We start from the raw sequence: 24,344 nt of genomic DNA on the forward strand, positions 1-24,344 counted from the left end.
TTTCCATTCAATCTATGGATAAGCTGTTATATCAAATCAATAAATAAAAAATCAATGTAAAACATTAGCAATAGAGCTGCTGGTAATGCGGTAACACCATCAGCAATCAAGGCAGAGCGTGGGTTGGACTTCAGTACATTTGCCACAGACAAGTCGCTTGCACTTGTCACAGATGTCACAAGTTTTGTTCCCTCCACCTCTGGATACCTGGCAGCGTTTTCTTTTTAGTGACCACTCCCGCTTCGGTGTGTTGAGGGCTTGTGGACTGCACAGTGGTGTTAGGAGAGTACGCTGCGGAGTTTGGAAGCCTAGAGCTCCCTTTGCCGTCATGTGACTTAGACACAACTCCTTGGTCAACTCAAGAATAAACCTTCTTCGACTAATTGTTTTGTCCATGCACTGCATGTACAAAACATGGGCATTGAAAGCAGCCAGATCCAACGATTGTTAGCTAATCGTTCGCCGACAGGCTTTGTCTCATCTTTCCCAAGGTATGGGAAAGAGTTCAGCATATATTTGGTTTCAACACTGGCTGCTATCCAGAACTTTATTCCATATTTGTCTGGTTTAGTAGCTATTTACTGCGTGAAGCGGCACCGCGTTTTAGTATGGTTCAACTGCTCATCAACAGTTATGTTTTCTCCTGGTGTGTAACAGGCAGTACTGTTACTTACAAATTTGTTCCAGATTTCGGAAATCATGGCAAATTTGTCTTTCTCAAAACGTGTTGCCCTTGTGTCCTTGTCATCAAATCTAAGATAATGCATGATGTCCCGAAACCTTTGACGCAACGTAGTTTTGTTGAAATATGGATTTCCCAAGTCTGAAGACCAAAAGTCTTCTAAATCCATGCTTTTACCACCACTGATGCCTTGTAAATACAGCAGTCCCACGAAAGCTTTCAACTCATCGACTGACGGGTTCCAATTTTCTGCCCCATCCCTGTGGGTCTCTGCCACAGTATACTTGGCTATCTGCTCCCACATCAGAATGTCAATCAGACATAGCAGACTTCTCAGCGGACTTCCAATGTTCTCCTTGGCACACCGTGTGGGCCTAGCCTTTGCCCGTAAGACATTGCATGATGGTACTCTGCCCCGAGCATTACCAGAAATCTGTTCTACCCAAACTCTTCCATCGTTTGTCCTCTCTCTGAGACAAGTTCAGTCTCAGTCTCAACTTCAGAATCAGAACCTGAATCATATTCAATATCAAGCTCCATGTCCTCATCACCCGAATGCATTTCATTTGTATCCTGAATCATGTCTAAAGCTTGCTTGGCAGTGTATCGCTGTGGTCGTCTGTACAGCAGATCATTATGGCCAAACATTTCAATTTTTGTTTCATCTGACAAGAGAACACTCCCCTATGCTTGGTCTTAGTCGTGGTGGTCACCTGAAAACTTCATTCTGGCTTTTTAAGTGATTTTATGAACAGTTTGGCCATAATCGCTATGTATGGAGGAAAAAGGGTGAGGCTTTTAATCTGAAGAGCACCATCTCACCTGTGAAGCATGGGGGTGGCAGCATCATGTTGTGGGGGTGTTTTTCTGGAAAAGGGACTGGTACACTTCAGAAAATAGATGGCATCATGAGGAAGGATTATCTAGAAATACTGAAGCAACACCTAAAGACATCAGCTAGAAAGTTAGAACTTAGTTGCAGCTGGGTCTTCCAGCAGGACCATTATCCTAAACATACCTCCAAAGTTGTAACAAAATGGCTTAAAGACAACAAAGTGAAAGTATTGGAGTGGCCATCACAAAGCCCTGGCCTGAATCCCATAGAAAATTTGTGGACTGAACTGAAAAAGTGTGTCCAAGCAAGGAGGCCCACAAACCTGACTGAGTTACACCAGTGCTGTCAGGAGGAATGGGCAAAAATTCAAGAAAAGTATTTTGAGAAGCTTATGGAAGGCTACCCCAAGCATTTGATTCAAATTTAGCAATTAAAAGGCAATGCCACCAAATACTAACAAAGTGTATGTAAAATTTTGACCCACTGAAAATCTGATATAGTACATAAAAGATAAAATAAATATGTCTGTTAGCTATTATTTTGAAATGACCTCTTATGGAAATAAAGTAGATACCCTAATTGACGTAACACTGGAAATGTATGGTAACATGAAATGTGTGGAGTTGTGAAAAATTGAGTTTGAATGACTTTAGCCTAGGTGAATGTAACCTTTTGGCCTCAACTATATCAAATCAATAAATAAGAAAATAAATATAAAACATTAGTAAAGGTTAATATTAGTAAACATTGGTAAGTGTTAATGGTAAATATAAAACATTAGTAAAAACGAACGCAAATCCGCAATAACTGCGACCGCACATGCATCCACAGGAGGACACTTTTGTGTACCGATCGACCAACCAAAAGAGAGACCTAGCCTAAAGAGCTTCAAGTCGCTGCTATGCCACAGTTTGTAAGCTTAGAGCTGCCTTTGCCATCATGTGACTCCATTGCCAGCTTGGTCGATAGCATATTGCTGAAGACACCAGAACAGCTTCCTCTACCCCCACCCCAAAAAGTGTCTCATCTTTATATGTGCATGCATGAATGAATGTGCGCTACGTGCGAATGAATGTGAACTTTTGTTTCTAAGTAAACGAAAAATTATGCTCAGCATAAGTGAAGAATGCTGTCATGGAACATTCACACGTGCCATGCTTCGTTAAAGCAGCTGAAGTTTTCAGTGTTCCTGGGTGGGGGAGGGGTGAGCATTGAATGTCTTACCCATACAGTGCAGTGGTCTTACCCTTACCCTTAGATTGACATGTGAATAAGATATACTTTAAAAATAATTTTTTATTGAACTCCGTGGGGTAATTTGTCCTCTGCATTTGACCCATCCTAGTTACATAGGACCAGTGGGCAGCCGCAGTGCAGCTCCCGGGGACCAACTCAAGTTCTGGGGCCAGTGCCTTAGTCAAGGGCAACTGCAGGAGTGCACCTAACATGCATGTCTTTGAGTGTGGGAGGAAACTGGAGTACCCAGAGTAAACCCACGTGAACACGGGGAGAACATGCAAACTCCACGCAGAGAGGATCTGGTTGGACCCGGATTTGAACCCGGAGCCTATTTTTTGCGAGGCAACAGTGCTAACCACTATGCCACCATGCCCACCACTTGAGAATGTCCCACTTGAGAATGGTGTACGTGTGACACCGCGTGTGAATGGTTGATAGTTTCACTAAAGCTGATATCTCCCCAGGGAGAGATAAAATGTTGATAAAATGATAAAATTAGTCCGGCGCATAATAATATTATTATTGTTGTTATAAATATTATTATAAACTATAAAGTGTAATATTACTCGTTACTTGTTTCAAAATGAATAAAAGTACTTGTATTACTTTTTGTTACACAGCAATGTCTCTCTCTCTTGCTTATACTTTTTTCTACTTTTTGGCTGGACCGCCTACAAACGCGAATGTCTGTGACTGACTGACTGAGTGAGTGAGTGATAGAGTTACACTGCGCATATCTGTGACGTCGGTCGGTTCCAGGTTTTAACCTGGTTTAGTTTTAGCTACCATTTAAACTGACTATGACGGGAAGATATTTAAATGAAGAGGAATAAACTAGTCGTTTAAATTGAATCAAGAAACGCATGAAAGAAGCTCAACGTAAGTCGTTTGGTACTACCCCCATAAACAGCTTTTCTTTTCTTTTGTGAGAAATAAATGGCAAGTTAGCCAGCTAACCGCATTTAACGACAAACATGTTATCGCTAACGTTAGCCTTTATGGAGATCACACATCGTTAGATTTGAGGTAAAAGTAGAGTGGGTCATTTACAGACTTTTTGTCCCACTAACATTTATTTATCTGTTTTCCTGTTGTGACTGATTCATTTTTGTGGCTTGCTAGCAAACTCTGCTTCGACTGGTACTGATCAGTGATGGGTGCAAAGCCAGGGTTACATAAAGTTCACGTTAGTCTATAGGTCCCAAAGTAACGTTTAATTATTGCGAAACATTTCTAATTTTGTGTTTTCTAAAGTGTTAGTCTAACTAGTTGGCTAGGTGGTGTAGTTAGTTGTCTGACACTATCGTTAAGAGGGCAAGAGATCTCATTTACTGTTGAGATTTGCCCAGTTTAATTTAGCAGACGTTAACCTAATAGATACAAGCATCGCTGCTTGCTTTGTATTAGTCATGATTGTGCACTTTAACCCAAAGGTAGTCTACAATAGACAAGTTTACGAATTAAGTAGGCAAGAATTCCGCAATCTGCTTTACTTGAGTGTGTAGATTGGACAGCTGATCTATTTCTTTATGTAGACTATTTATTATATTGGAAAAGTATTTGCACTGAACCACAACAGTGGGGCCAGCCCTACAAACGCGAATGTCTGTGATGAAGTTACACCATTGGTCGGCCGGTCCAACCATATACTAGGTTTTGACCTGGTCTTGTTTAGTATTTTAGCTAGTATTTAGCTTATACTGTTTAATCCAGTCTCAACGTAATAATAGCATGCACCACAGAAACACATCACAAGACACTTCACCTTTGACAAATCGTTTTTGATTGTATGAAATAGTGACTGTGAATGTTTTGTTAAGTATGTTAACTATAATCTGTAATTTGGCAAATGGCGAACCTACACAAGCCTCTATACGACAGGGCACAAGGCTCAACAAAATCAACAAGCAAGGTATGCTTTAGCACTCACAGAAAATCCACTAATAACGAGTGCACTAAATAAACGTAATCCCTATGGGAAAAAGGCATTTGAAATTTGCCGAGGGAACCCATGGCGGAAGTAGCTCCCGAGTTGGCCTAAAAAAGACAATCACTGTAACACTCTATATCCTATACAGCATTGTTGTAGACTACGTAAACGTGTCGCATGCAGCCATTGTTTACGAGCACGGGAATGTTAATGACCATTGAACTCATAGAACTTGTAAAACAAAACGTGAAACTGTCTTAGGCTTGTTAAACACAGGCCTTATTTTCGGCAGAAAACAAAATCCTTATTGGAAAAATGCATTGGGAATCTGCCAAGGGAACCCATGGCGAAAAACGTCTGGGTTGGCCTACAAAAAAGACGCCTTCACTCTATAAATAAACAAATTAACAGCTGAAACAAACAGTGCTTCAAATATTTTCATCTTGCTATATTGTAGTGGTTTCTTTAGCTTAGATAGTTTTTGCAATATCCTATGCAGCATTGTTGTAGACCACGTGAACGTGTCGCATGCAGCCATTGTGCACGAGCATGGGAATGTAAAAAAACAAAATCTTGCAACATTGGAGGTATTTGAAGATGGATCCATTTTTTTAACCCTTATTTAAAAATTGTAGAGCTATGATTTCAGAACATGAAGGAAAGGCATAGCCATGAACAAATGACCCCAAACGAATGCAATATAAAAATATTTTTAATGAGTATATAAATAATGATATAATTTATTCTTCAAAATAAACATAAACAAACATTTCTAATAACAAAATTCAATAAATAAAATATTCATATAAATAAAAATGTAATGATGTGTCCAGTGTGATGAAAAGTGAATCCTTGCGCCTCCTGGTGTGGTGAAGGAGAACTGACTCGTTAGTCTGAAGACGGCTGAAATGTAACTGTTATAACACACACGGAGGTGAAATAAGGTGTTTTTAACATTTTCCAAACGTGACTTTAACATTTCTGCAACACTGGTATGTAAAGAACAAATATCTAGGAAAAATCAGTGAATGCAGATGCTGTAGATTGTTAGTAACTAAATGAAAAAAAAAATCCTAAACTCGGAAATATCTCAGTATGTCAACCTCGGCACATCTAGTGTTAATGCACATAACGGCTTAGAAATTCACGGGTGAGATATTAATGGGTGTAATAAATTACAATGAATAAATAAACTTATGAACATCTAAAACATTTAGCAGTGAGTTTCACATAATAAAATATGTAATAATGCCTTCAATACAAGTCCATTTTTACAATGACACAATTGATTTTGGTGCAGTGTTACTGTTATGACCCGTAACTCACCTGCGTTATATTATCCAGTTGTATGCTATCGGACATAACATGAAGCCACCTCAATATTATACCAGAACCCAAAAGAAGACCCAGTTAAGCACAAAGTGATATATAAAATTCAAGAAGGTGTTTATTGTACAGCAAAGCAGGGAGTTAGATCTATTAGTCCTAACGGAGTTTTAAGCATACAGTATGTACAGGTTTAGCACAGGTTGCAGGATCTCACCAGGCAGGTATATTTAACTCACGTAAGATGGTCCTCTGGCCTGAAAGTCTGTCCTCCAGTTCCTTACAGATGTTTAGAGTTAGAAACGGGTAATTGCTGACTATCACTACAATATACACTTTCTATTACTATAAAGTAGCACAAAAGCTACTATTAACGACTTACGTTATATAAGTGGTTGTTAACAAGTTGCAGACAACAGACAACATGGACTGTAGGCAGTAGGCAACTCTGAGATGTAAGCTAAGATGCAGACCCTGTCTCTGGCCCAGACCCAGACTAACCAAGACCAAGACTAACATAAAAAAATGCACATAATCAATATATAGTCCGGCATCTTTCTACTATCGCTGCTCCGCGACGGTTCCAGCATCCTCACAACATGCATCCCTTAGACTGGTTGCCAAGCGATGGCATGCGTCGTCTCGCAGGCGCATCTTTGGATCTGTATTTCTGTGACAGGACTGTGACGTCATCATGTTCGTTTGGAGGGCAGACAGAAACAAACGTGGCAGCAACAGAACACAAAGCACAAAAGGCACAGGGATGTAACGGTTACGTACAAGCACAAATGCTCATAAACACTAAAATTAGCATAATATTTTCTGACTTAAAAAGGGAAAAAGGAACATCATTGAACTATCAGTGGACTTTTGAAAGAATTGAATTGCTTTATCGACTGTAATTAAATTTCCTTGTTAAATGACTTGTTTGTGATAGTTAAAACCTGCCAGCTAGCTTACTAATAAAATGTTTTCTTGTAATTTTTTAGGAGTTGAGTGAACTTACGGATGTACTTATTCAAACAAACTTAATAATATAGGTTAAGTCTGACAGAATTAAATTTAGGACAGTTTACTGAGTTTTACTCAGTAAATTAATACAGGCTGCTCATGCCATTTTCTTTACACCCCCACTGCCTGACAATAGTCAGGTGTTGATGCTATGTGTGAATGTGTCTGTCTCTCCTCTGGCACACTGTTTAGCAACTGAATGATCAAACTTCAAACATTATCAGTGGAATAAATAAAATATATTCACACTATAGGCTACCTTGGATTAATTGACGATAAATTTGCACAAACCAATATATTTGAGGGAAATGGTGTTAACCTCTTAGCGCACACCGCCTAGTGGTTGGCATGTCTGCATGCCTAGATTGTTCAACTCAGACATGCATTGCTATTGCAACCAAAGTATGAGTTAAAAACAGAAACGCTTTGTTTTTGTTTCATTAGTAGACGATACACAAAAACTATGCCGAAGACGCAGTTTTGCAGCACCACCACTGTTGCTGTGGTCATTCACTTAACGCACCCCGTCCCTGCAGTCTCATCTGCAACTGCACCCCCCACATGACATAATGCACAATATTGTCTATGGGTGCACCGAAATTTCGCTCACCGAAAATATCTGGCTGAAAATAGCAAAATAGTGTTTTTTTAAAAAACTTTTTTTATTGTAACAAAAGTATAGAAATAAACGTGACACTGTTTCGTTTCTCTCCTGCAGCTATTGATGACACGTTCAAACTGATTCCCCTGTTTGTGCACACGCATCTCACGCTTCTACTTTAATTTCAATCAGCGCCTTTTTGTGTGCATTTATCTGACTTATCTTTTGAAATTACGTTAAAAATTAAATATATATTCCACCGTTAGGCTACAGGTGAACATTTGTGGTTGGAAATCATGTTGGTTGAATGGTGTGTGTTTTCTCCGTATATTTGTTTTTTTAGTTATTGTATTCTTGTATTGTACAAAGGAAAATAATAAAGATATGGAATTACCTCCCAAAAAGATTTTTACTGGATATTATACTAGTATGTCACCTTTCTGTAGAACACTCCCTGCCCTCTATGTTCATTACCCCAAACCAAATGCACATATGTGGCATATCTGGTCTGTATACTTTATAAAGCATTTTAGGCAGGTGTCAACTGGCTAATATGCACGAAGAAATGCATTAATCTGGCTGAAGGAAATGGATCCCCACCCACTCTATACTGACAAGGAGGATCATAGCCATAAATTTCACACAGCTGGCATATCTGGTCTCCATGGGTATACTCTATAAAGCATGTTATGCTGGTGTCAATAGAGAGTACAATAATATACATAGTGAGGCATTATCCTGGCTTGAAGTAAATTGTTCCCCATCCACTCTGGTCTCTACGCATTCTTTTTTTTATTGATGTTTTTTTTTTTTTGTTACCAGTTTAAGCATTAGATTTAATGGTGGTTTATTTATTTTTTAATTTATTTAATCTATTATGTAGCATATTGTACAATACATCTTCCTCTGACAGTAAAGCTTATTTGCTGCTCCTCTCAATCATCTGACTTGTCTTGAATCTTGACTATAGCCTGAATTAATTCTGCACTTCCTGTGTTGCCACTAACTTGACATGTCGAACAGCACATAGCTTAAAGAATAGAATAGAATAGAGTAGCATAGAATAGAATAACAGAAACTTTATTGTCCATTATATTTTCATAAAATGGAAAATGCAAAATTTTCCTTTGGTACACTGCCTTAAATATAAAATATTAAAAACAGACATGAACAAACATGATACAGAGAATGTTGGACATGGCATATTCACTATATTAGTCCAGCAGGCCCCTGTTAAGAACTGCTATGGCAGAAGGGATACATGACGTTTCAAAAAAATAAAAGAAATGTCTTATAGAATACAATTTTGGGGGCAATATGTTACTTTTGTGAATTTGGTGGTTGTGGGCTTTTCTTTGCCCATATGGTGAGATCATTTTCCTTCAGCCAGGATTGTATATGATTGTGTTTCTATTGCACAATGTTAGAAATCATTGGCAGTTTTTAAAACTTTAAACAAAAATATCTAATCTGCAGAGAAGTCAGACATGCAAAACAAAACATTCCTGATAAATTTTATTGAGATAAGAAGTACACTTCCATCAAGGCAAATGTAATGCAATTACAAATGTAAATACAAATGACACAGTAAACAATCAGCCTACCCCACGGCCATAGCGATAGCGCAAACTAGAGAAGTGCACTCATGCACATGAACAATGGAATCAGATCGCTTCGAGGGTACGGAATTCGCTACAGTCATCAGTTCGGTATCCTCGCAGTGATCTGATTTCCCTGTTGTTTTCAGTCAGGGCAATTTCACACACCATAGTGGTTGCTTTTGTAATTGCAACTTGCAGTGTGGTAAAGCTCATGTTTGGTCATGTAGGCTAATTATAAATAATATTCCTCTTTTATGCCACCAAAAAGGCTCCAGCAAGATGTGACGACAAGGTGAAACAGTACGTATTATATGCTGGAAAGCCTCTTTGAGCAAAGGCGAGTCCTGGCTGCGTACATAGCAGATTATGATCTACCCACACTCAGTGCACACCAGTGGGTTTTAATTGAGAACATTCTCTCTCTTCTTGCCCCGTTTGAGCAGTTAACAAAGGAGATAAGCTCATCTGATGCATCTGTTGCATCTCTTCCAAAATTATGAATATAAACTAATCTAAATTAGTATTGTAAATGGTACAAATGTTCTGCTTCATTTAAGCCATTGTTCAAGTCTCTGTGGTGTTTACATTTGGAGTTATAAAGCTTTAAATAGGGAAACCCCTAAATGGGCAAGTATTGGCCAGATTTGGCATGTGCGCTAAGGGCTTAATGATGTTGAAAAGGCAACAACAGACCACAGATGCTGTAGGCATAGCAGTAGGCCTACCACAGCAGGATGAAATAAATCCAACAAAATTTGCTCCAATTAAATTACAAAGGCCTACATTACAGTTTGTCCACATCGCAAACTCGGCACAACACTTTAAGATGGTCAATGCATCTGTTGCAGAGCTCTGTGGTCAGCTTGTAAATCCAAAATATCTTGGTAGTCAATATGAGTTTTGCTTTGCTCCTGGGTATCAAGAATGTATCAAGGCATATTACAGACACACAGAGAAAAGCACTAAAACGTTCAAAATACAACACACAAAATGGAAAGAAATAGTTGAAAGAAGTACAGAAAGTGCACTATTTTAAGTAATTTCTTAAGTAATAACGAGCAGTGACTGCACACAAATCGGTTACATTTCAATAGATGTCATGTAGTCTTTTCAGTTCATTCAAAGTCTCAATTCCAGTGAAAAACTGAAAATATGTTGGAGGCATTATCTTTGCAGAGTTCTAAACCCATCATTTCTATAACTAAAAGGCCACAATTATTCATCCCACTCTAAACTCTTTATCAGTGTCAGCACTGTAATGAATGAATTATGACTGATTATATGTGCATAACAATTTGGGGCAATTTGCATCGAAGCGTCAGTCATGGCACAAACTTCCTGTATTTCTTTACTGATTAAAAAAAAAAAAAAAAATGGAGACATGTTAAGGGGTTTATTACCACTTTAAAATTGCACATTTTTTAATTTTTTTTTTACCTCTGCCAGTAAAATCCGTCAAATACAAAACTAACAACTATTTTTATTCAAAATATTGCGGTATCAGGTTAGATGTTCCCCTCGCTTGCTTGTTGCTAGCATCCGCACACATCTTTGCTGGTCTCTCTCAAAGATGACTCTAAAAAAAGGATTTTCCACACATCAAAAACAATTTTTTTTCATAATTCAGTTCCCCTATTCAGTATCCGCTGACAGGAGAGACACGACTACGGACAATTTTTCTGGAATAAATTCAAAATTAAAACAATTTTACTGTATAGCTAATTGTTGCAGACATGGGAGAAAGTCGGTATAAAGGTAACAGTTTTTGGATTTTGCTCATTTACTTTAATATTTAATATTGAATATTTAGCCTAGCTCTATGGAATTTTACTTCGAACAGCTCTGGCATGTCAGTAGTAGCCTAATTACCCATTTCAATTAGGCTACATTTTATTATTTAATTGAGTTGGATTAGTTATACTGGATCTTTACTACAATTACCATAAATTACTGTGCATCAAAACGTCCATGTAGTGACTTGTGAATGAAGATATATTGTTTCTTTTACAGCATTGCGAAAGGATGCATTTATCTCATTGACAACAGACCATTTCATTTCGAATAAGATTATGCTTATTCATTAAATAAATGAAATTATCTTATACATGAAATAAATGAAAAGTTTAATTAATTTGGCCATAGTGTATTTATGCATTAAAAACAAATATGTACAGCAAAAGCAAATAACCTGCTATACAGACCAATCTGATGTGTGCTTATTATAAATGCATGTGAACAGGTGGCTGTTTCTTTTCCATTAATCATTTGATATAGGACTCAAATGTGTGTAGCCTATACAATCCTCAAATGGCGACTGTAGAAGCAGTGTACAAAAAGTTATTGCCCATATTACATTTATGATGCCTTGCATTTATTCGGACTCTCCCCTATATCCTAAGTGAAACTAACATGGATGAGGCTAGCCTATAGACTGCTACTGTTCTAGTTCAGAGTCCCACGGTCAAAGTGTTAACTGTTAGATATGGTTTTGAGTGCTCACATTTGCCACCAGGTGGTGGTTGTGTGAACAACAAGTAGTTCCTGTGGAAAAACAAAAAATATATATGCCAGAAAAGATCTCTCATGGCGGCAGTGCCAAATTAAACCCTAAACCCCCAGTGTTGGGGAGTAGTGAACTACATGTAATTAAACCAGTAGTTTAACTACATTTTGCAGTAGCTTTCTGGTAGTTCAACTACATTCATTCATATTTGCATCGTGATTCAAGTAGTTAAATTACTTTTTTGCCATTTTTTGTGTAGTTAACTACTGAAACTACAAACAATTTTGGGCCATAAAAGGAAAGGAATGATTTTTTATTTTAATTTTACCATTGCTTCTCTACTGTAATTGAACCCCCTTTGAACAGCCCCGCCCCCATTTTCTTTCATCCTAACCGCTGTGAAGGCAAATACATGACAATGATAATGATAATCACCTACTATTTGATTACAATCACCTGTGTTTGCTAACCAAGGTATCTGCAATCAATCCAATACTATGAATAGCTTAGCCAGAATCATTCAAATGAAGGTCTAGCTAGGCTGAGGTTGGCTTGCTGTTCTTTTGCCACCTAAGGATAATATTGTAACAGCATACAATTTTGTTTAAAGTTGATCTAGTGATATAGAGGGTGATTCTATGGACCATTATACATGTCATGCTATTCTATATTATAAGTTACCTGGCTAACTGAGTAATCCTGCTTGGTGCAATAACCCCACCTGGACTCTAGTTTCTGGAAGGCAGGTGTCTGACTGATGGACATTGTATACAAAACCAAAGCTGACATTCCTTGCACTTTCCCATGAATAGTGGGGTATTTTATTTTTTTGGTTTATGTATGACCTCTGAACAAGTGGGCACTTTTTGCAATTAACTCAATTGAGTGGAATTTTTTGCTGGCATGTGACTTTTTTGTATTATATTTTGTTATAATTTCGTATCACATGTACATTGTCAATTTGATCATTTTTTTTAACAAAGTAGTTTGAACTACTTTTTCTGAGCAGCTTTAGTTAACCAAACTAGACTTCTCCCTAGGGTAGCTTTGCTGCAGTTCAGCTTTTTCCAGTGTGAAGTAGTTGGTAGCTTGCAAAGCTATGCTTTCAAAGTAGCTTCCCCAACACTGTAAACCCCTGCATGTTTTCTGTAACCTAGGAGTGATATTTGCATTTCTTTGTATAAAACAAACATAACTAATGCTTGAGTTAGTAAGTTATGTCTTATGTGAATTAAATTTTTCCTTTAATTAAGGGTAAATTCTATTACGTTTGGTCCGTGAAAATGAAATCATGCTTATAATTCTGCAAGAACAGCCAGGTGTTTAAGCTGAAGCCCTCACATGCCCCCTTGTGGTTATTGCCATTTATTAAGGCTCAGCCTAACAATGATTTGTTAAAACCGCTGTTGTCTGTCTCCTATATAAGTTTTGTCGAAAGTAATGTGGTGGGTTGGGGGGTGTCAATTTGTGACTGTGCCACATGGTCTTGAATGCAGGCTTGTAGGCACAGTGTTTTTGGGTGTGATATCTCTCACACCTGTGATGCTATAATCAATGCACGTATGTAATGCAGTGTTATAAAAAACGTGATTAAAAATTTGATACACTACTTTATGATCTTATACTTGTGTATTCACAACTTCAGGATGTGTTGAATTTCATATGTGAATTTCCAGTGATGTTTACAAGCATATTAATTAAACCTCTCGGTCTAAAAACTAAAGAAATAGAAAAGGCTGCGGCTCTGTATCGTCTTTCATTCATTTCTTTTGTGTCTTGCCCACGTCCCTTGTTATAATTTTGTTTCATGTTCAGTCTTGGGCAGAGAACATTTTTTTTGTCATGTTGAGAACGTTACTCCTCCAATACATTTGACCATAGCACAATGACTGTTTTTCACAGTACAAACTAAATGGCATACTACAGGAGACAAAGAGGGAGAGGCACAGCTTTTGATGATTACCTGGCAACCTACAGGTGTCTGCATAGCAAGGAGCAGTAACCTCCAAGGAGCGCTGGCTTTATCCCACCCTATCCCCATAGAATGAGACACACTCTTTATCAGAAAATTACATTGTCAAAACCAAACCTATGATGCCTAATGAGCACATTATGATATCAGGGCCATTTTTGCATAATACTTCTAAGTATTGTACTGCTTGTTAATGTGAGCATCTGATGAGATAAGGGGAATGCTTTATTAATTACTCCAGACAATGGGTGCATTATCCATGCATATCAGAGACATTTATTAATTATGATCCTTGTAGGTTATTTAAAATGTTCATAAAATTAGCATTGCTGTGAGTGTCTGCTTATAATAAATACTGTACCTTCGGAAAGTATTCAAACCCCATCACTTTTTCCACATTTTGTTACGTTACAGCCTTATTCTAAAATGTATTAAATACATTTTTATTCTCAACAGTCTACACACAATACTCCATAATTACAAAGTGAAAACAGGTTTTTAGACATTTTTGTAAATGCATTAAAAATAAAAGACGGAAATATCACATTTATGTAAGTATTCAGACCCTTTGCTATGATACTCAAAATTGAGCTCAGGTGCATCCCGTTTCCATTGATCATACTTGAGATGTTTCTAAAACTTGACTGGCGTCCACCTGTGGCAAATTCAATTGATTTGACATGATTTGGAAAGGCACACACCTGTCTATATAAGGTCCCATAGTTAACAGTGCATGTCAGAGCAAAAACCAAGCCATGAAGTCGAAGGAATTGTACGTAGACCTCCGAGACAAGATTGTATCGAGGTATAAATCTGGGGAAGGGTACAAAAAAATTCTGCAGCATTGAAAGTCCCAATGGACACAGTGACCTCCATCATTTTTAAATGGAAGAAGTTTGGAACCACCAGGACTCTTCCGAGAGCTGGCCGCCCGGCCAAAGTGAGCAATCGGGGGAGAAGGGCCTTGGTCAGGGAGCACTCCACCAATCAGGTCTTTATGGTAGAGTGGCCAGACGGAAGCCACTACTCAGTAAAAGGCTCATGACAGCCCGCTTGGAGTTTGCCAAAAGGCAGCTAAAAGACTCTTAGACTATGAGAAACAAGATTCTCTGGTCTGATGAAACCAAGATTGAACTCTTTGGCCACAATGCCAATCATCATGTGTGGAGGAAACCAGGCACCGCTCATCACCTGGCCAATACCATCCCTGCGGTGAAGCATGGTGGTGGCAGCATCATGTTGTGGGGATGTTCTTCAGCGGCAGGAACTGGAAGGCTAGTCAGGATTGAGGGAAAGATGAATGGAGCAAAGTACAGAGAGATCCTTGATGAAAACCTGTGGCAGAGCGTTTAGGACCTCAGACTGGGGCGAAGGTTCACCTTCTAACAGGACAACGACCCTAAGCACACAGCCAAGACCATTCAGGAGTGGCTTCGGGACAAATCTGTGAATGTCCTTGAGTGGCCCAGCCACAACCTGGACTTGAACCCGATCAAACATCTCTGGAGAGACCTGAAAATTGCTGTGCAGCAATGCTCCCTATCAAACCTGACAGAGATTGAGAGGATCTGCAGAGAAGAATGGGAAAAATACCCCAAATACAGGTGTGCCAAGCTTGTAGCGTCATACCCAAGAAGACTCTAGGCTGTAATCGCTACCAAAGCTGCCTCAACAAAGAAGTGAGTAAAGGGTCTGAATACTTATGTAAGTGAGATTTTTAATACATTTGCAAAAAATTCTAAAAACCTGTTTTCACTTTGTCATTAATGGGGTGTGTAGATTGATGAGAATAAAAATGTATTTAATCCATTTTATAATAAGGCTGTAACGTAACAAAATGTGGACACAGTGAAGGGGTCTGAATACCTTTCGAAGGCCCTATATAATTTTATGATGTAGCTCACTCGGGTTATTGCAGCAACAGATGTTGGTAAAATTGTTATAGTATTGTGTATAGCTGTTGCGACATAATACTCAGTGTTTCACAAAAACATTTAAGCAGGTTAAAGATTTTTTGTTTCCCTGAAAAAGTTTCAGTTTCAGTTTAAATTTCAATATCAAACAAATCACGTTAGAAGAAAAATGTGCTCAGTTGAATTGTTGTCTCAGCCCACATAGCAAGTTTTGTCTGGCCAAAATTTGACTTAAAAATAGCTGAAAATATGGCCTGGATCTGGAAGTCAGATCTGGGCCACTCATAGCCCATCATTCATTTCTGTGTGCGGGCCAAGTGAAAGAGTTAAAGTGGGCTGTCGCTGAGCCAGAGCCATCTTGATATGTGGGAGTAGCCTTGAATTATTCGGTGCTTATCATTATTAACCTAAATGCATTCCTTCCAGCTTGCAATTCCTCGCATTTGACACCGAGGCATCCCACGACATTCTGAAAGTGTGGGATGGCCCACCAGAGAATGAGATGTCTTTGCGGGAAGTGAGCGGATCACTGCTCCCTGAAGGCATCCACAGCACGCTGAACATGGTGACCATACAGTTTGAGACCGATTTTTACATCAGCAAGTCTGGCTTCGCCATTGAGTTCTCCAGTGAGTCCCTTGCCAACCATACTTAAGGAAAGCTTCTCATTATCTCCTGCAAACACACCACACTGATGCCCCCAAATAACCTCACTGATTTTAGAGTGGTTTGCTACACCTAAATTTTGGTTGAAAGTGCAGACACCATGTAAATTAGGGGGAAAAATTGAGCTTTTTATTTTTTTATTTTAAGTTTGCATCAAAATAAATTTTATATTTATTCCTCTTTTTTAGAGCAATAGCTTTTCTAGTCAATACAAATCAAGAGCACTGTGAGAGCAAAATGTTTCACTTAATTTTTTGTTAAGAGGAAAAGTTAAATATTCAGGTAATTACTCTGCATTTTAGAACTTGACTTTGTTTTTGTTTTGCACTGTTTAGAGTGGTGTTTTAATTCATTATTAGTAGTTTTTCACTGGAACAGACACATGAAACTTAAGCATAATGTCTTTGTTGAATTGCACGTTTTCAAACCCATAAGAACCAAATTAAATGGAATATTAGAGCTACTGTAATCCTGGATTAGCTGATTTTACTAGAAAATTGGGTGGAAAGCTGTTGCCTGAAACCGCTTAATTTTTTACATATGGTGCAACGTAATTGGTTAAGTCGTATGTACTTAGGATTAGTAAACACTTCTCCAAGTCATTAATTCACATAAATAATTTATGTATTTATGTACTTACTTATGTAATTTATGTACAGTTACTTGCTGGCAACAGTTAGGCAGCCTCAGGCATGCTCGCATGCTAGTCACAGGCTGCCACACCTGTATGGCACTACCCTGTCCATAAGGGGTACGCCTCCACTTCTGAAACCAATGTGCCAGCAGGAGTCTAGCAAGGTTCGAAGCCAGGTCTCCAGGAGGAGAGGCGGCTGTAGTAACCACTGCGCTAAAGATGAATTCACAATTAGCGGAGCAATTAGGCAGCCACTCGGGCAGACTGCATCACTACAATTCTGTTTTCAAAGACTAAAAACTGATGATTAATTTCACCCTTAACTGGCCGTGGTCTAATCATAAAAATCAGTTAATGTTAGTGTGAGCTGATTTTCACGCAAGATATATTACTGTATTTCTGATTACAGTAAAGAGTGTTTGCTGTAATATTTTATTAGCCATAAAAAATTCACAGAAAACCTAGGGTAAATCTACAGCAACATGCTGTATATGACACCAATAGAAAAGTACTTTTCATAATATAATAACATTTCTGTTAAAACAAGAAAAATTCCTAACAGTGTACGTTTCACAATAAACGGATCAGAACAAGTGACTTCTTCAGTTTTTTCTGTCATGCATCGCACAAGTCTAACATTAGCTACCTTCTTCAGCGCACAATTACCTAGTTTGCGGTAACTCCATACACACCAATCAGAATCAAAATCAGGGCTTACAGTGTACTTTATGAAAGTGGGCTATACTGACAGATGCAAGCAGACAGGCTTCTGTAGACACTTGTGCATTGTGACTGTCCAGCAGGCTGTGGAGGGAAATGCTTCTTTTTACTCATCAGAATGTGTATTCACAGGCTCAGTGGCAACTGCCTGCAGGGATCCAGGTGTGCCTATGAATGGCACTCGAAATGGAGATGGGAGAGAGCCTGGCGACACTGTCTCCTTCCTCTGTGACCCAGGGTATGAGCTGCAAGGTGAGATGAAGATCACCTGCATTCAAGTGGAAAACAGATACTACTGGCAGCCTAGTCCTCCAGTCTGTATAGGTGAGTGTTTCAAACCGAGTGGAGCAGAAAATGAAGCATAACGGCTTAGGATGCATACTCTGCATATGCACAATTTGCTAAGATGTTTATTTTTTCAATGTCCTGTACACATTGTGTACGCATTGGTGTTGTTTGGGGTTATTTGACTATTCAGCTTAAATAGTTAGCTGAATAGTTATATAAAACCTGAGAAGATATAAACTTTTTATACAGCTCTTCAGATCTTGTTTTTGTTGTTTTGGCTGATAATGAGGGCACTTTCACATTCATTTTTATGATCTTCAAAAAATATTTCTTTGTTTAGACCCCTAACATTAGACATTTCCTGCAGCTTTCCTGGGAACTATACCTGTAGTAGTGTGAGAGCTATGATATTTCACACAACATGGGGGAGTGGCAAACATACAGTAGTTTTTGTGAGAGCTCTGATAGTTCATGCAACATGGGGGCGGGGCAAACATAATTCATGCAACATTTATTAGTTTTTTCCTCGGGTCAGATTGACCCGGGACATAATAAATCTTACTATACTTGGTAATAAAAGGTATTTCTTTCCAAATGTTTTTTTTTTTTTAAATGAGCACTTAAAATCAATATAAAGCTCTGAAAACACCAAAACATATTTTTTTCCATTTTAGGTTTGTCAAAGAGATTTTATGATGATTTCTCAGTAGTCCTGTAATATCAATACTTGATGTATAAGGGGAGGATGGGGGGAGTTATGTTTTATTTACTGGGCTATTAAGTTGGTCAGTAGAAAGGCCTAAAGTAGCTGAGAAAGAAACGTGGGTAACACTTTCAGTTACAATCATTTTCTGCAGGTTTACATTGCTGGGTCAATTTGAACCCAAACATGAAAGTCGTTAGTTAATTTTATTAAGTCAGCATGGGCTAAAATCCCTTAGGAGTATTTCCAGCACCTTGTTGAATCCATGGCACAAATAATTCAGGTTGTTCTAGAGAGGTCCTAACCAGTACTAGATAGGTGTACCTAATTAAGTGGCAACTGTGTGTACACTCCCTGGTCCGGGAATGCAGCTAGCAATATGTCTGACACTGCTGCACATAACTTGTGCATACATCGCTATTTCTTATGAATCTTCCTGCGTATGTGTTTAAAAAGGCACAGCTCCAATATTCATCAAAGAAGACAAGTTTATTTCCAGAAATAGCAGTACAGAAATGCGCTCTAGATTCAGAACAGAGTTTAGTGTCTGCCTAATAGATGTAATGTAATTTAATATGGCAATATAGAGGGCTCCAAAGCTCTGGAATAAGACTTGATGCTGATAGTATGCTACTCTACATCTTGTACATTCTCCGTGCTCACTCCATGCCTGACTACGGCTTGTGTAATCCACTAGCATGGGTGCCAAAAGGAAGTGGGCTCCATACTGCCTCCATTACATCTTTGCTCCACTTCTAGTGTAATTCTAGCCTTATCTTCTTTCATTTTTCCACTTCCTGTAATCATTTTTTGCATGACTGTTCCACCATCATGTAAATTCAAAATATTGACGATGGTAATTTGTTATATTGAAATATAACAAAAAATACGTAAAGAAGGGCCCCTAAATTTTGATTGCCCACATCAACATGTAGGTAGATAATACCTTGCACAAGAATGCTTGGAGGAAAATGGCTGCCTGCTGTCTCTTGTTTGCCCACAGACTTATTTTCATCTGAAACTTGGAGGACTAATGGGCCCACTGTATAGCTTCAAGTTGCAGATAATTGTCATTTTTGTCAAGTGGGACTTGGCACAAGACCATACAGGGTTATACGCTGACATTTTTTCAAGGAGCACATGTGCTTGTAAGTTGAAAAATTTCGGGGAAATACAAAAGCATTCTAATTCGTAGATGTGCTCCTAAATAATTTTTCCAGTTAGCGGACATCTGTATTTAAGAGCAAATACTCCTAAAATGGGAGCACTGTAGAGCCCAGCCATACTGTTTCAAACGCTATTGCAGTTGATTCAAGGTGTCCAGTCACATGCTGTGAAGAAAATAATATAGATCATTATTTGGGATATAAAACAGAGCATAGGTAAACCTATATTTAAGAGATTAATTAGATAGCTATACTTTGCATCCATCCATCATCAAAATCAAACAACAATAAAAGAAATCTTTCTCAATTATGCAGTCAGTTGTCTGGTTGACTCAGTAACAATATATATTATTTGCACAGCTTTGGCTTTGGCTTTAGCTATTAGCTTTCTTATTAGTTTTGTTTAGTAAGTTAGGTAAAAATGACAATACAAGTCACAAGACACTCAAATAACAAGTCCTATGGACATGTAAACCTTTGGACTTTGGCAAATGTTACATTAGCTAGTTTTACATAGAAATTGATTATCCAGATCAGTAATATTTGAGATGCGTGTTAATCAAGGAATATGAATGAGAACAGGTTGAGTTCAGTTTAAAGTTTTGGACCCCGTCTATTTTCAGCTCACCAGTCACCACTGCGATTAACAGATGACGAACAAGAATAAACATCTGCTAGGTTTAAATGCTTCCATTAAGGTACATAGCCTATATAGGCTAAATAAGCATAAAGTAAGGATTTCTGCATTTTTTTGAAGATACTCTTCTCTTCTCATATGTGTTACTGTTCTGAACAGCCGTTTACTGTCAAATCTTGTGCAAGGTGCACACACAGGTAGGCTTGTGCTGCTTCTACCAGAGCAGGAAAACAGCCTTTATTGCTCTGCAGAAAGCCAGTAGCGGTGCTGCCACAACTGCCAGTTAGTGGCACAGTTTCTCAGAATTCTAGACATTCCATGAATGGATATGTTCATGCACTCGACACGATTTCTTATAAAGGGCGTCAGGAGTTCAGATGCCCTCTCACACTTAACGAGGTTCAGATTGTGACAACCGATTGGATGATAGCATAGACAATACACGCTCCCAACCAGATCAGATGACAAGTTGGCTGTGCCCAAATATTTTTGACATGTCAAAAAAAAAATGGGAACAGTCGGATTAGTTCGGGATGTATCTCATACCTTGCAAGTTATGACTTTAAGACTTAACATTTTTCCTTACAATTTGGTCCTGAACAGGGACCCCGTAACTCGTATAATGTGCATATCGGCCGATATGTATGAACAGCCTATCCATCAGAGAGCAACCCTAGAAGATACATAATGAAGTAGGTGCTACCATTGATCATCCCTGACCACACCTGCTGCCTCTATTTAAATTAAAATGTACAAAAAGGGGAATGGCAGCCTAGCGTACATATGTTTCGAAACCAGCTCCCATTTGTTATCGTGGTAATCTGGCTGAAGCACAGGCTGTGGGCAGAAAGGCAGCAATTTGGATGTCACTAGACAGACGAATCTAAAGAAAAATTATGAACAAGATATTTCTGACTTGAGATAGAAGCTTGACAACCTGGAGAACAGAGCAAGATGCCAGAAGACTTCTGGGCTTCTTGGAGGGCATCACTTCAGACTATACCTGGACTAACTAACTATCACCACTCAGCAGAACATTTCTTTCACTTAAATTCCCCTGTTTCATGCTATATACAGTATGTACCTCCTGTGCCACTCATGTTACATGTACCTCCATTCAGCACTTATTGTGCCTTGTGTCATTGTCTTGATGCTGTAATGCCTCCTAGTATGACCTAGCATAGGTTAGGTCAGAGTAATGTTCACTGTGTGAACTGGACTTAATGTGATCATGGCTATGAATAACTGTATAAAATGAGTATTGTAAAAGTGTCTGCCAAATAAATGTGATGTAATGTAATAATGTGTGGAAGGGAACAATGCCATTGCTTTTCTACAGCTGCCGAAAATACTGGGACTCTAGGGTGAGGGATGGATAGATATAAAAAAGCACCTATTGCACTTCCTCATCATCACACTTGATTAGCCTGTTGTTTCAAAGCTGTCTCATGAAATATGGATGGGCTTCCATTGACACCTTGATCAAAACAGTAAGGATAACGGGTGAATTCCCTAATTTTGCCTTCCTGCCTGGATGACTGGATTGAGGCTTGTGTTTGTCGTTCTTGCTGCAGACTTGGGACTTTGGGTGTGGGGGTTATCAATTTGTGCGTCATTCATCACCCTAATTTTGCAGGCATCACAGGAGGAATTAGAAATTGCAGGATTGGTGGCAGAAAAATTCAGTTGACTAAGAAGATTAGGACTAAATAAAAATAAGAAGTTAATATTTCCGAGAAGTGAGAGTAAAGTTATTTCTGTGAGAAACCCTGAAAAGCGCCAACTTATTGGTGCTATATAGGTATGGAATATGCCTTGTGAATGGTATACCTCCCATCCTTGTGTGTGTCTTTCTGTCTCTCTGCCTGCCTGTCTGTCTGAATGTTGCTTTTCTGATGTATGTTTTTGATCCCCAGCTCCCTGCGGTGGAAATCTGACAGGGCCCTCTGGGTTCATCCTGTCTCCAAACTACCCACATCCCTACCCTCACAGCAAGGACTGTGATTGGCTAATAGCTGTCAACTCTGACTATGTACTCTCACTAGCCTTCATCAGGTAACACATCTTTGTTACTGTCACTGTAGCTCACTGGTATATTCCTCTTTGTCTCTATTATCCAGTTATAAAATAGTAAAACATCCTTTTACATGCAGTTCAGTTAAAAACAATTCAGTTCAATTTAATCCAGTTACATTCAAGCTAAATTCAACATTATTACTACAAGACCTACAACTAGTTCCATAATAATTATATTGCAATTTTTGATATAACTGTAAAAGTGGTTAAATATAGCTTCGTTTAAAAAATTTGATGCACAACATAATGAGAGACAACCTTATAGGATGTATAACAACCACAGCAATGTAAAAACCAATCATCTTTTCAGTCATGCTAAAGACTAGGGTTGAGCCGATGTAAAAATGTTCAAATCAGTTTGATATTAAGCCAAATACCGGACTTGACTGGTAATACCGAATTTTACCACTAGGTGTCGCACATTGTGACGTAGTTAATGTTTTGTTACAGCGTCCCTTGCTATGCCAGCTTCGATACATTCTGTTGCGATAAAGATACTAAGACAACTCAGCAATTTCTCTGGTTTAATGGGTTATTTTCCAGCCTGAAATGCGATCGTATTAGTAAATGGCTACGCATGTCATCTAACTTGCAAATCTCCCTGGATATAAATTAAATGTTTTTAACAGAAAATAATAATAATAATAAATGCGATTTTAACCACGGAAATGGCTATACAAAAAGGCAAAATAAATGTCATGGTCGCGATCGACATCGCACACAGCACTCATGCAGCGGTATGTACTTATAGCTAGCTAGCCACCACTGCAGCATTTTCAGGAATATGGGAGCATGCAGCTGAAATCCTCTACGGAAAGCAACCTCACAGCGATATCATCTATGATCAGTAGGCAGTGTTGTTGTGCTTCACTTCGGGGGCTTATTCTGCTCTTACAGCTAGTTTCCAGTCCAAACCACTGCAAAGAAAGCAAACTTTTTAAATTTTTGTCAGTGACGTTTCCTTCTGACGTCTACGACGGCGATCGCAACCACAACTTTTTGTATAGCCATTTCCGTAGATAAAATCACATTTATTATTATTTTCTGTTCAAACATTTAATTCATATCCATGGAGATAGCTAACTAATTGCAAGTTAAATTACATATATAGCCATTTAGTAATACAATCGCATTTCAGGCTGGATAATAACCCATTAAACCAGAGAAATTTCTGAGTTGTCTTAGAACCTTTATCGCCAAAGAATGTAGCAAGGCTGGCTGCGTCGGCATAGCAATGGACGCTTCAACGAAACTTTAAGTATATCACAATGGGTATAATGACTGTTTTAGAATGTCATTGCGTTACCCAAATCATTTTTGCAGCCCAGATCAAAATTGGCGTGACAGAACGAGAGCCCATGAATGAGAGTGTAGCAGCACCTCTTTCGTCGGCTTTGAATCCAAAATGTTTCCATATTGGCGCAGTTTTCGTTTTCTTTGACACTAACTCTGCCATGTCTCTTCTCGTCACACCAAAAAATACATGAACTTTCTAGTAAACAACACACCGTGCGCCATGCGCATTGTCTTCCGCCCCACCCACCTTTGCTTGGTCTACTGAAATTTGTTCTCCTTGTTGCCGGCCTCGGCACTAAATTGCGCATGGCCTGTCAATCTTTTTTGTTTTTTTTTTTTGTTTTTTTTTGCACTCAGTCACTAGTGGCTCCGTTTATAAACAAACAATATTATGTTAATCACGTTGTCATATTGCGTATTACTAATGCAATACAAGTTGGATTGAGCCCCGTCGGCACAGGTTGTTGATGTAGGCTACTTTTTAATTTGCCAGAACGTCTCATAATGACAAATGCCGGTTCAGTCGGTTTGCATAAAATCAAACC

General features: G+C 38.6%; 1 protein-coding gene across 9 annotated transcripts in view; it reads left to right on the forward strand.

The window, feature by feature from the left end:
- The window catches only part of csmd3b (CUB and Sushi multiple domains 3b), a 938,142-nt gene that overhangs the window by 469,369 nt on the left and 444,429 nt on the right, over nt 1-24,344 (forward strand). For all 9 annotated transcript variants that reach the window (XM_035430384.1, XM_035430386.1, XM_035430391.1 and 6 more), the window contains 3 exons: nt 16,040-16,242; nt 17,766-17,957; nt 22,344-22,482. In XM_035430384.1, the coding sequence (XP_035286275.1) occupies nt 16,040-16,242; nt 17,766-17,957; nt 22,344-22,482 (534 nt within the window). The remainder of the gene's footprint in view (nt 1-16,039; nt 16,243-17,765; nt 17,958-22,343; nt 22,483-24,344) is intronic.

This window comes from Anguilla anguilla, chromosome 8 (assembly GCF_013347855.1).
Source record: "Anguilla anguilla isolate fAngAng1 chromosome 8, fAngAng1.pri, whole genome shotgun sequence".
Lineage (NCBI taxonomy): Eukaryota > Metazoa > Chordata > Actinopteri > Anguilliformes > Anguillidae > Anguilla > Anguilla anguilla.